The 13,660-nt window shown below is 45.7% G+C and overlaps 1 protein-coding gene across 3 annotated transcripts in view; it reads left to right on the forward strand.

Moving 5' to 3' along the window:
- Positions 1–12,862, forward strand: part of PREP (prolyl endopeptidase) — a 113,808-nt gene extending 100,946 nt beyond the window's left edge. For 2 of the 3 annotated variants that reach the window (XM_032338931.1, XM_032338932.1), the window contains 5 exons: positions 967–1,103; positions 3,733–3,827; positions 6,724–6,855; positions 9,235–9,391; positions 12,117–12,862. In XM_032338931.1, coding sequence (XP_032194822.1) covers positions 967–1,103; positions 3,733–3,827; positions 6,724–6,855; positions 9,235–9,391; positions 12,117–12,411 — 816 coding nt within the window. In that variant the 3' untranslated portion in view covers positions 12,412–12,862. The other variant, XM_032338933.1, reaches the window with a different exon arrangement.
- The last annotated feature ends 798 nt before the right edge of the window (positions 12,863–13,660 follow it).

Consider the following 13,660-nt stretch of genomic DNA (forward strand, 5'->3'; position numbering starts at 1 on the left):
AAGACGCCGTGTTTGCCCAAAGAGAAAACTGTTCCCTGTTTTTTCTGTCTGCAAGAAACCATTATCTGTTTTTGGTGGCTTATTACTAGATTAGTATTAAGTTTTCTCTTTCTTATCCTTTTTCTCTTCCTCCTTTTATCCAAGTGGTAATGAATAATGTTGACCAAACTTGCCCAAGGTTGCCGAGACTCCGGCAGGTGTGAGGAGCCTTAATTAAAAATGCTGAAGAATGGGGTGCCTGGGTGGCTCCGTCGGTTGAGTGTCTGACTTTGCTCTCAGCTCGGGTCTTGACCTCAGGGTCATGATTTCGGGCCCCACGTTGGGCTCCCTGCTGGATGCAGAGCCTTACTTAAAAAAAAAATGCTAGAGAAAATGTTTTTACCCAGGAATAAGAGGCTTTCCTTGTTGTTGTCATTGCTCTTCTCTCTCACCTAATACCTCTTTCGTAGTTGCTAACATTTACTTAGTAATAGCTGAACACAGAAAAATGAAGAGTTGAGTATCTTAACGTGTAGAGAGAAAGTTGAATGTGAAATTTGTTCCATGGAAGAGTCTCCCTAGGTTGAATCATTTGGTAGGATGGCCAGTCTGACTTTTGCAATCCTGGGAGGGTGATAAGGAGCAGAGAACGGAAGGTCTGTTTTCTCTGTTCTCTGGTGGGCACGATGGCCCCATTTGCGGCTGAGGAACCAAGGCAGAAGGATGATAAACGGCTTAGCCATAGTAACTTAATTAGCTCCTTGTGGAGTAAGAATTCAAACTCAAGTCTCCCTACTTCCTGACACTTTCCTCTACTCCACAAAGTCTCCTTAAAACTGAAAGATGCTTCGCATCAGATACTCAGGGGGACTGGCTCTCCGTTGTGCTGCTCTCCATCTTAAAGAGAGCGGACTACCGGCACGTCTCTCCCATCTAAAAGCAAGCACTAACGAATACTAAAATCCATTCTGCTCTCTTTTGTTCTAGATTTTCTACCCCAGCAAGGATGGCACAAAGATTCCAATGTTCATTGTGCATAAAAAGGGCATAAAACTGGACGGCTCTCATCCTGCTTTCTTATATGGCTACGGCGGCTTCAACATATCCATCACGCCCAACTACAGGTAAGCCTTGAGCGCTCCCAGAACTTCGGCGTGGATGGGATCCTCTCCCTGCGGTGGGAAGAAACCAGAGACTCGTCCACTAACTCATTGTTTCGGATGTGTGTAGCTGTATGTTTCTTGTTTTTTGTGTGTGGAGGGGCAAGATTGTGTGTTAAGTACATGCCCTTTTGGTCAGGAATTTCAGAATCACAAGCTAATCTTTTGTATTCGGTGACTAGGTTGTTTGAGAGCTAGATGCTGAGGCTACGGAAGGGGAGGGTCAGCCGAGGTCTGGACGGAAGGAAGCTCGTCCCTGCAGTGTTTGTCATTTGCTGTCCCGCCACTGACCTCAGCATTCTCTTAAGAGAGAATGAATTTTCAGCTACTGATTATATTTTTCAGCACCACAAAGTCTTAAAATAGACCATCTTAACATTCAGCCATAAGTATACTTTCTCTATGTGCCATTACTTCATCCATTTTAAACTGTTTATGTGATTATTTTCCAATAAGTACGGTTCAGGGGGAAAAATCTGCATTGCCACACTTGCTGTTATTTAAATAACTATTTTCTGTCAGTTATTTGAAAACCTGGTTTTAATATCCCATTCACAGTTTAAAGTGGAATCTGCTCTAAGCATTTTTAGTAAAAACAAGGAGTCTTCTACCAGTAAGACCAACCATGAGCCAACTTCTGAATAGAGCCTCATACAAAATCTGATCCTGTTGGGGAAGAAATTTATGGGCTGGCGACTACCAGGACATAGGATCAGTGTAGATCCAACTGGCCACCCCACATACGAAGATAAGAAAACTGTTGCTTTGTTTTTGAGTTTTTGTTGGCTCAGTGTTGAGGATTTAATGAGGTATGAACAAGGTCCCTGGCCCACAGGAGCTTATAGCCACATTGCGAACCGCCTTGGACATCTGGTTACAAAGTTGGATTTTATCCTTTAGTTGGTGAGGACCCGGTGAACTTGTAAAATCATCACGGAGCCCACTATTTTTGGAAGATCATCACACGAATACATTGAAGGGAAACCAGTTAAAAGGGTGGAGCGGGGTGGTTCCTCATTCGCCGTCCGGCGGCAGGGCCATTCTGCCTTCTGCACGGTTTCCTCCACACCAGCCATGATTCGGGGCGGGGCCTGAGCCGCAGACAGGCTGCCTACCTCTTGCCGGTTTCCCAGGCAGTCACATGGGCCTCTCATTCATATGTCCATGTCTGTGTGGTCAGGCCACAGGTTGTATTTATTCTCTGTGATGATTAGTCTAAGAATGCAAACCAGTACCTGTTGGTTCATTAGATTAACCTAATCCTTAAAAAATAAAATGTGGCCTCGTTTGCCCGTCTTTATCACTCAAAATGATGAAATTCAAGCTTCAGTTTCAAGTCATGGTGACACCTGAGTGTGGGGCCCATGAGCATGTGTTTCCTTCAGAGAGTGAGTTTAAGAGACTCGCAACCAGAACCCGACTTCCCTTAGTCCCTTCAGTGCGTCTTGCATGGAGACAGCCCTGTTCCCAAGCAGATCTATAGCTGAAACTGCTTGTCTTTGCTCCTTTGTACAAGTGGTTATTAATCCTGCTCCCCTGGGACTTGAGAGATGAGAAAGGAAGGGTACCTGTACCATTTTTATCCCAGAACCCAGCAGATATGCTGGGAGCTTCTGTAGAGACCATCAGGAGGACATGAACAGTGCTGATGAGAAGACCAAGTGACTGAGAGTCTCTTTGGCCAATCCAGTTGTGTGGTATGATCACCTCCCCTAATTCTCCTTTTTTCTGAGTCCTCAAGACCCAATAAGTCAGCACTCAAGGCCTTCTAGAACCCTAGGTCACAGAAGCCTGCATTTACCCAGCTACTAAGAGAGGGAGAATGATAATTAATCTCAGCGAGCAGAAAAGATGGATGTCATTTAGCACCGTTAGGGTCCGAGTGGAAAGAGGAAGAGAAAACAAAGTCCACATTTCCCGAAGGACTTACTTAATGGCTTTGTGCTCTAGTTCCTTCTGCTTATTTCCAGAAAACTTTCTCCAGTCCTGAGCCCTCCATGCTTCCTTTCTGGACCATGTCCCTGGTCTCCTCAACCCCCTCACACCTTGTGTTAGTTCCTAATTCAGCATCTAAATGCCTGGAAAACTGGAACACCTCTTTAAAACCCCAGTTTCAGCAACAGCTTTATTCCAGCTTGAACAATGAGGGGAGAGATTCTAGAAACTGTGAAGCGGGGACCCTACTGCGGATTCCTGCAAGCCCGAGCCGCTCACTCAAGGGCTGTGTCACGTGGTTGGAGATACTCAGTTTGCCGACATTAAAAGACAGATGCGGCATGAAATGAGAGCTTCTGGTTCTTTCTCTCTTTGCATTATGACCTGTGTATTCCCACTTCCTGTCGTAAAATACTTACCAGCACAGAAAAATGCGATATATTGAATGCATATGAAAATGTATGAACTTTGCAGTTACACATTAATCAGAACTTTTATATTTTGCAATTTAATCAAGTGATAGAAAATTACCGGACTCCTATTTCAATAATATTACATGTGGAGTATCTTCGGGAATACATTTTTTTTGGATAGAGAGAGACAGCGTGGTCCTTACCAGGTGGTTAAGGGAAGCTTCATTATTTGAACTGTTTCTCAGTGTGTCCAGGCTCATCTTTGTGAGACACATGGGCGGTGTCCTTGCAGTGGCCAACATCCGAGGAGGTGGCGAGTACGGAGAGACGTGGCATAAAGGTGAGGTCTTTTCTTTACAGAAACACAGCATGGCCACCAGTGTGTTTGAATGAGCTGCCGGGATTAGGAGCAGACAGGCGTTTTGGCTAGACAAGTGAAAAATAAGGAGATGTTCAAACATGTTGCAGGCATCACGGCTCCTCTAGAAACAGCTCCGTTTTTTTTTTTTTTTTTCAATTTTGTTTTCCTTTGTACTCTGTTTATTTTAATGAAATATGCACTTTTTCAGAAGCATTCCCTATAGAGCATCATCAGAATGGGGTTTTTAGCAATGTCTGGGCCCATTTTTATCTATCACGGTCAGAAGTGGGTCTGCAGGGCTCTTTTTGGCATTTGTTCGATCTCTCCAGAGTCAAGACCAGGCTCTCTGGTTAGCATTATAAGGCCATCTTCAACCAGGTCATTTTGTCTTAAAAGGAGCAGCCCCAAATAGAGCTTTCCTGTTCCCAGAGCAAGCATCCTTTTGCTTGCGTTCTCTGATTTCCCCAATGTTGCCAAGATGTAGCATCCTCCTAATATTACGGCTGTGACTCTGTCATGCGCAGGTTTTAGGCTTGAGAGCTCACTTGTTTTTCATGATTCAGTCTCCGTTCTCCAGCCTCCTAAAGCGTGTGTTCACTTCACTGGGGATATTACTTCCGTAGTAAGCGTCATTCCCTAGGCCGTCCACGTTTGTTTGTTTGTTTTTTCTTTTTTTTTTTTTTTTTGTTAAGTCTTATCCCTTCCTTTTCTTTAACCAATAGCCACAGGAGGGTGTGGGAATGCGCTGTCAGGCCCGGCAGCCCCAGGCTTCTCCCCACTCATCATCGGCCATCCCTGATCAGAAGGCCTCCTGGAACAAAGGTAGCCTCCAGGCCCTGCATTGGTAGGCAGCATCAGGCAAACGGGGTCTTCCACAGTAGGAGCAGCAGCCCCGCATTTATCCACTTGTTCCTGAACCGGAGGCCAAAGGCTGGGGTTTTCTGCACCAAATCCAGTCTGCAAAGATGAGGGTAGATCTGTAAAGAGATTTTTCACAAGTACCTGTTAGATGTCAAGATGTAGAAAGGCCAAGCCTGACCCCCTGAACATGCAGCAAGCACCCCAAAGGCTGACATCCGACAACACACTAACTACTCAAGCATCTCAGCAAGGGTGAGTGTTTCTTGTTAACACTTGGGTTCCTCGCCTGCCCGCTGTCATTTAGGGCGACTGCTCCCAAGTGTCATCCCTAAAGACTTAATCAATTGTCATTGTATAATTTTGACCCTGACCTGATATTAGAGTTTAATTACATTAAAATCATACTATGATATTAAGAGATGATCTGAGAAAAATAATCTCTACATCTCATATATTTATGTTCCAATTCCGTATGTGAAGTCTGGACCACCTAACACACATCATTTACTCGTTAAACTGTTTGTGACATACTTACACACACCCTGCATGGAGTCTTGGTCCCGTGGCCTTCTCCTGGAGAACCCAGATTCTTCTCCATAAACCCCCTCTGGCCACCAGGTGTGCATCGTGCTGTGACAGGCGCCAATGCCCCTCATCTCTGTATTAATTAACCAACTTAATTATCTAAAAGCCCTGCGGGGGTGCAGTTTGGAGCTTGAATGAGTCTAAAAGTAGACTATCTGTTTCTAGACCGATTGATAAACTTTCTCCAAGTTTAGGCAGTCGAGGGGCCAGAAATGGATTTTTCCAGTTAGACCCATATATACTAAACATTGATAGATCTAAATTCCATTCTGTTTATGGGGTTTAAAATTTGATGCTCTTTTAAAAATATAGTCATATACCCAAAATGATATTCCTGGAAACTAAGTAATTCTAGCTGTTCTAATGCACTGATAATTTCTTATTAAAATTTTAATAACATTTGTTTTGATATGAAAAAATTTCTTCGGTAGCACTGCTCCATCTTCAGTTGAATTTCTGCAGAAGTGGTTAATCTCAAGTATCTAATTAGACCCATGTCTGTTTTTTGTTCATGTCCCAGGCAGTTACTTCAGACGTCTCTTCCATTGAGGGCATGTCTTTGGCTTTTGGCCTTTACTTTCAGATATTCCAAGACCTTACAGATGTTCCTCTCTTTACATAATTTCTTTGTTTGGCTTTATGCACCGGATGAGAAAATTCAGATTCTCAGATGGCTCAGATGTTAATTTAAGGATTCAGAAACCGTAACAGGCTGCTCTGTGCACCCCCATCTCCCTGCTTCACTCTTGCTTACTACATTCTCTAAATAGGGGCGAAACCAAGTACCTTATTTCTCAGCCATACCGTTTCCAACTCTTGCCGAGGGGAGGGCTGAGGAGCACCCCTGTGAGCTCACAGCCTCGCAGCCATCCGTCCCTGAGATAGGCTCCTTGCTCACTACACAGAAAAATCTAGGTTTTAAAATTAGGTTCACGGGGCACCTGGGTGGCTCAGTGGGTTAAGCCTCTGCTTTCGGCTCAGGTCCTAATCTCAGGGTCCTGGGATCGAGCCCCACATCGGGCTCTCTGCTCAGCAGTGAGCCTGCTTTCCCCTTTCTCTCTCTGCCTGCCTCTCTGCCTACTTGTGATCTCTGTCAAATAAATAAACAAAAAAATCTTAAAATTTTTTTTTAAAAATCTATGTTCTTTTTGGTTACCTGCTTTCCTACTTCCATCATCCTCGAGGTTCTCTGGCACAAGCGATCAGGTCCACCCTGTGGACTCGTGACTGTGGTGTTAATGAGTTTCCATAATGCATAACAAAATTTCAGTTGAGGCATTTCTTCTAAATGTGGGATTAGCCTGCTGTGCGTCAGTAATCGATAGTTGAAACTCTGCCCTATCATTTGAATTCCCTTTAAATGAAACTTCTATTGCTGTTGTTTTTAAGGATTTGCTTCTTTACCGTCTTTCACTTCGGCACATTGCAGGTGGCATCCTGGCAAACAAACAGAACTGCTTTGATGACTTTCAGCACGCGGCGGAGTATCTGATCAAGGAAGGTTACACCTCTCCCAAGAGGCTGACTATTAATGGAGGTTCAAACGGAGGCCTCTTAGTGGGTGAGAACTGGATTCGATCGTACTTACTAGTTTACACTCCTGGGGTTTTCGGATGCACTGTCGGTAGACAACTCTTGACTTTCTTTGGCTCATGGGTGGGAGCAAGGAAAGCAAAACCCATTTGTTTCAGGGCATCTGATAAATGACACAGAGTGACCCAGCTGAACCCACTGGACACAGGCTTGATTCGTGATAGCCCAAGAGGCTGTCCACGACCCCCCGCCCGCTCCATTCTCTTCGGGGCTGCACACTGGGTGGGACCCCAGCCCCACAGACTGGGTCCACAGCTTCCTGGGGTTAAGCCAGCACAGGACTGAGCCTGAGAACCCCTGTGATTGTGTTACGCAGAACTTGTAAGAAGTGATCACCACTAAGCATTGTTGAATTACCCGTGCTGTGGGTGCAGAGAGGAGTGGCGAAGGATTGCCAGCTAGCACGCGGACGCACGGCGGACAGGCAGGAAGTCTTTCATGGTATTAATTCACATCACACTCGCTGAGTTCCCTGTGTGCCCGGCGCAGCACTGAGCCCTTCGCCTGCGCGCTCTCGTTTGTCATGCATGCAGCCTGGGGGACGGGAACTGGGGTAGGAGTCCCGTGCACCAGGACCCGGGGGCACAGAGAGCTTGAGTCGCTTGCCTGGTGTCACACAGCTGCAAAGTGGTGATGCTGGTTTTAGATTCTGTTCCTTCAACCTGGTGGTATGGCCTCTAAGTAACTTTTCCTCATTTGGGGTAGTTAATGACATTTTTCCTTAGAATGAACATTTATGGTAGCCTGGACTTTGCTTGCTGGGCCCTCCATCCAATGTCATTAGGATATGAGGGGCCATTGTACAAATGTAGGCTCCACTTAAAACACACGTGAAAATCCACTGTTTTGGAAGGTGGGGGCGCATATTCACTTGTTTCCTTATCCTTGAAATATACTGAGTCATTGCAAAACCTGAACACCTGTTCTTACTCTTTACCCCAATAGAATATAGTCTTAAAAAAAAAAATCCCCATGTAGGTAACATATATATGTCCAAAATAATTTGTTGAAATTTAGAAAGGGCGTTGGTAGGTTTCAAACCAAACAGACTTAACACCTCTGCCCCTGTGGAGCTTTCGTTCTAGTCAGAGGCAGACAACACACACCAAAGGACCGGAGGCCAGCAAGGGCTCAGAGTGTTCTAGCAACAGAGTAGAGGCCTACGGCTGGCTGCTGCTGGGCACAGTGAGTGAGGGAGAGTGTCGGGAGAGGTGGCAGGAGGCGAAATCAGGCAGAACCTCAGAGCCAGTCTGACAGACCTGGTTTACTCTGGGACATGTGAAGCCTTTGGGGGAGTGTCACAAGTTGACTTGTTTTTTAATGGGCTCGCTTTTGGACTGATCGTGTTATGGTGTTAAGGGAGGCAGGAGAAGAAAAGTGGGCACCAGGTAGGCGGCCTCTGTCCCGGTGAGCCACGGTGGTGGCTTGGCCCTGGAGGGTGGCGATGGAAGCTGCAGGAAGAGGTCAGATTCTGGGTAGTTCTGAATTTGCATGCAGATCACACGCGAAGTGTAGAAGAGAGGAACGAAGCCCAAATACATCTAAGATTTAATGGGAAAGGATATTGAAAATACCATCTGACTCCAGTAGTGGGAGAGCTGTTCAGTAATGGACTGTTTCATCCAGTAATTCCTTTATATTTTCAGCTTACTGGTTTACATCTGTTGGCAAACCTGGTTCCTTGAACAACTTGCAAAAATGGGTTTCCCTTCTCAGGGTGCTGAAGGCTTATTTAAAGGGGTAGATTCCTGCCCCTCATAGCTGAGAGAATCCGGGTCTTCCAGCGTAGGACTCAGGATCTGATATTAGGAATAAGCACCGAACTCAGAATCAGGGTGTGAACTACGTTTTTTTGCCAGAGGTAGGAGACATCCAGATTCCCTTGACTCGCTGTTCGTCACACCAGCTTTGCTGGGACTTCCTCCCGTAGCATCCCTACCTCCTTACCCCACAGCCCCTGAACTCCCCCACAGGGGAGGTTCCCACACTGAATCACTCTTTCACTTAACCTTCCCACTAAAACCTTCACTGATCTGACTCCAGCGCCAGGCACGTGGTGGGATGTTCAGTAAATATTGACTTACCCCAAGCAAAGAAATACATTTATGTAACTGAAGTATATGAAGATGAATATTTTTAAAACAGGACAAGAACGTGTGCCAGTAGTGGTTAGAGCCTGTGCTGGCTTACGGGCCCTGCCTTGGACTGTACAAATAGTTCTTACTCACAACACTTCCAGCACCAAATGTATGGGGGTTTTTCTCCACAGCAACCATTTGTTGATTTGTCTTTATCTAGATGTTTAATGACAGACTGTCTCCTTTTCCATTCTTTGTCTTGGTTTCAGCTGCTTGTGCAAATCAGCGCCCTGACCTCTTCGGTTGCGTTATTGCCCAAGTGGGAGTAATGGACATGCTGAAGTTCCATAAGTACACCATCGGCCACGCCTGGACCACCGACTACGGGTGCTCGGACAGCAAGCAACACTTTGAGTGGCTTATCAAGTAAGTCTCAATTCATAACAATACATGTGGTACATGTTGCTAACGATTTGATACACTACTCAACCGTCAGAAGGATAAGTGTTTGACTCTTTGTCCATTTTGGGGTCTCCTATTTGCATATCATTTACTGCAGAAGTAGGGGAAGTGATGGGAATACGTATTTGTCTTCCTTGTTTTGATCTGGTCTTTAACAAAAACAACAAACTGCAGAGATGTGACAGAATTCTAAGGATGTCCTCCCACCCCCAGATTCCTGTCCCCCTGGTCTCTTCAAATCAGACACTAAGCTGAGTGCCACTGTGAAGGGACTTTGCAGATTAAATTAAGGTTACTAATCAGCTGACCTTAAAATAAGGCGATAATCCTGGATTACTGAAGTGGGCCTAGTCTAATGACAAACACTGAAAGACAGAGCACTTTCTCCGGCTGGAGGCAGGGGATGCAGCAGAAAGGGAGGTCAGACTAGAAGCGGGAGAAGGGCTGGCTCTGTCATTGCCGGCTTTGAAGATGGAGGAAGGAGGCTCTAGAACCTGAGAACGGCCCCCAGCCAACAGTCATCAAAGAAAGGGAGACCTCAGGCCAATAACCACATGGGAACGGAGTTCTGCCAACAGCCTGAATGAGTCTGGAAACAGATTTTTTTTTTCCGCAGAATTTCCTGATAAGAGCCCAGCCAGCCAACACCTTGATTTCAGCCCTGAGACCCAGAGCAGAGAACCCAGTTGAGGCAACCCAGACTTCTGGCTGACAGAACTGTGAGATAAGAAATCTCTGTTATTCCAAAAAGCTGCCAAACTTGGAGTAGTTTGTTACCATAGCAATCAAAAACTAATAGAAAAAGGTGTCAGTGTACTTTACGTCTATGTATGGGATTTTAAGAAGGAAAGAGAGATATGGGCAGGTACATTAAATTTATTTTGTTCTCTCAGTATAACCATATCTATTTGAAACTGCAAATCACGTTATTAAAATATTGTACAACTGCATTCTTATCCTTCAGCTGCTCTGGCAGGACCAGTGGGAAAACGGCAGACATTTAGACTCTCATGACCACAAGCTACATTCTTTCTGGCTGTTCCCTGTCTTCACTTCCCACGTGCAGGGGGTTGGGGACCGACATCAACAATTAGAACTGCCCGTGGCCTGTCCCAGTCTTCCCAGTCGACTCCACATTTCATTACAGTTATTTCTCCCATCAAGCTTTTTCTTTGATTTTCTGTGATTTTTGTGGATTTCAGCTCTTCAACTAAAATGACCAAAGTTTTATCACTGAAATAACCTCATCGACAAATACCAGTAAAAGCTAAATAAGAAGCTGTCGTTCAAATTAACGTAAAGAAAATACACGCTTAGGGAGTCTCCTCTAAATTCAAAATACTGACCAAATTGTGTATCAAAGGCAACAAAATATTCAATGGAACCTAATACTTTTAAAATTAATTTGGGAAAGAAAAGTAACTTAATCTTCCTCTCAAGTTATCTCTGGTATTCCTACTTTAGAATTTACTTTTCCAACCTCGCTCTCATGGGGCTGTATTCTCACCTCCGCTGCTCCCAGCAGAGTACAGTCGAGCCAGAGGGGCCCGAGTGGGCAGGAGCTGCTCAGACCCAGCAGCTTGTCCCATGAAGCACCGTCTGGAGCTTAAAGCCCTCCCCCCGCCCAGTGATGGAGCTGGATTTCCACGTTTGGGAATAGCTTGGATAAATTTTCTGCAGAAATTCTCAGTTTTCCAAACCTTTTTCCCCAAGAACTAAACTTGATCTAGAAGGCTGGGGTTGATCCAAGAACACTCTGAAATGAGATCAGAAAACCGATCCATTGCCACCCCCACCCTATCTATTGGGAGGCTGTACTCCAGAACGTTCTAGTCTTGACTTGATTAAGCAGAAATTTTGATGTTTTTGATTGTTTACCTGCCAAAATAAAACTCTCCTAAAACAGCCGATTATATTCAGTAAGACTGAACACTAAGAAACATGACGTCCATATTGAGTTAAATGTGAAGAAGAAAATCCAGAGACCCCCTCACTTAACTACTCCTATCAATTACTGTTTAATTCGACCAGACTTTTATTCTTAAAACCCTTTTGTTTCCGTACCTGAAAAGTTGTACTGGAGAAGGTGCCTCCCTGCTCCTCTACCAACTTTGTCACCATCACCTAAGGCCGTTTTCTTTCTGCCCAACCTCGAGAGCCAGCCAGAGGCCCAGACAGGATACAGGTTCTTCCTGGGACTGCCACGCTGAGCCTGCAGTAAATGTTTTATAGATGTAAAGGGGCAAAAAGTGGCCGTATGCTTCAACAAAAGAAAGGCTGGCACCAGTTATATCCACGGTCAGTGGCTTAAAGCCCATCTACTTGGTAGTAGTGAGAAAGTCGGTCTAAAGAATGCAGAACAGTTCAAGACGCAAGTGTGCACCTGCAGTTGGGGTTCTCTCAGCCCTGGGAGTTTCTCCTTTACCCAGCCTTCCAAAGCGGGAGCCACATCCGTGATGCAGCTCCCCAGTTTGCCGTAGCCCGGCCAGCTAGGACCTCCACAGCGCTTCATGCAGAGGCGGCGGTGGGCACCTGGGTACTAGTTAGCCACAGTTATTGCTAGTGAAGTTAGGTGGTAAACCACAGGGCTTCCTGTGTCCACCCACCCACCCACCTTCCTTGATCAGCCCCGTGGACACACCACTCTGCCTCTGCCGTCTGGCCCCACGAAACTGCCTTTGCCTTTCAGATACTCTCCGTTGCACAACGTGAAGCTCCCGGAGGCAGACGACATCCAGTATCCGTCCATGCTTCTCCTCACTGCCGACCACGACGACCGTGTGGTCCCGCTCCACTCCCTGAAGTTCATCGCTACCCTTCAGTACGTCGTGGGTCGGAGCCGGAAGCAGAGCAACCCCCTGCTTATCCACGTGGACACCAAGGCCGGCCACGGGGCCGGGAAGCCCACAGCCAAAGTGATAGAAGAGGTCTCAGATATGTTTGCGTTCATAGCGCGGTGCCTGAACATCGACTGGATTCCGTAAACGGACTCTCCCGCTCCCTCCTGACAGCCGCAGAAAACCTCAAGGGCTTTCACACCGTCCACACGGAGAAACCACTGGGCGTAATGCTTCCCCACACGGACACCGTTCCTGCACTCACAGACTGCAGTGGAACAGAACTGCTGCGGGAATTTTATCTTTTTTAGGCTTCTCCTTTTTAGCAAGCCCTTGGTGTTTTTTTTTTCCACCCTGTGCAGGCACATGTTTAAAAAAAAAAAAAATTTAAAAGGCATGTTTGGATAAATAGCTAAGTGGCAGCCAACACATTGTGAATATTAGATTGCTGAATTCAGAGTCGTAGTCAGGCCTCCTTCATCTAGAGCACTCAGTGAAACCTGCTTCTATAACCATAACCAATATATCTTCAAATGCAAGAACTTTCTCATGAACAAGACCTCTTTGCAACAATAATAAATGTTATTTAAGAATGGAAGGCTTTGTTTCTGGTTCCTGTGTGTTGAAGGGCCCTCATTCTGGATCATGTCACTTCTCTATTGGAATAAGCAGTTCGCCGAGCACCTGGGTACCTCAGCGAAGGCACATGCCTTCGGCTCAGGTCAGGATCCCAGGATCCTGGGATTGAGCCCCACATCGGGCTCTCAGCTCTACAAGGAGCCTGCTTCTCCCCCTCCCTGCTGCTCTCCCTTCTTGTGCTGTCTGCCAAATAAATAAATAAAATCTTCAAAAAAAGTAAAAAATAAATGTACACCCCCCCCAAAAAGGAGTTCCTTCCATACACATTAGTTTCCAAACAGTGAAACCCTAGAATATTAGCACTGAGAAGAAGGCGCATCCATTCCAGCTCCCGTGTTTATGGGGAATGAAGCGATTAGAGGCAGCTCACAAGCTTCGGTATTAACTAATTAGCTGATCATGGGAGCGAGGGCTCTTTTGATTTGGATACTTAATGCCGAAAAAAAAAAATGGACCAGAAGCTTCAGATTATTAGCCCATCAATCTGGTTACAAAGTATCCCTGGACATGTGAGCACCTGGCATATAAAACCCACGAGTGAACGATTCAGATACATTTATCCAAACTTACCTTCAAATCAGAAATTTAAGCATTTCCCAAGCTATTCTTGCCCCACAGACTACTTAGGAACAGTCACACCTAAAACAGTGTTGGTCCCTTACCTTTGCCACCACTAATGTTTTAAGAGGAGGATACACCATTCCTCAAACCACCGTTCATACAATCTCAAGACATTCAATCTCCTGAAATACTTCCT

Source organism: Mustela erminea, chromosome 4 (genome assembly GCF_009829155.1).
Source record: "Mustela erminea isolate mMusErm1 chromosome 4, mMusErm1.Pri, whole genome shotgun sequence".
Classification (NCBI taxonomy): domain Eukaryota; kingdom Metazoa; phylum Chordata; class Mammalia; order Carnivora; family Mustelidae; genus Mustela; species Mustela erminea.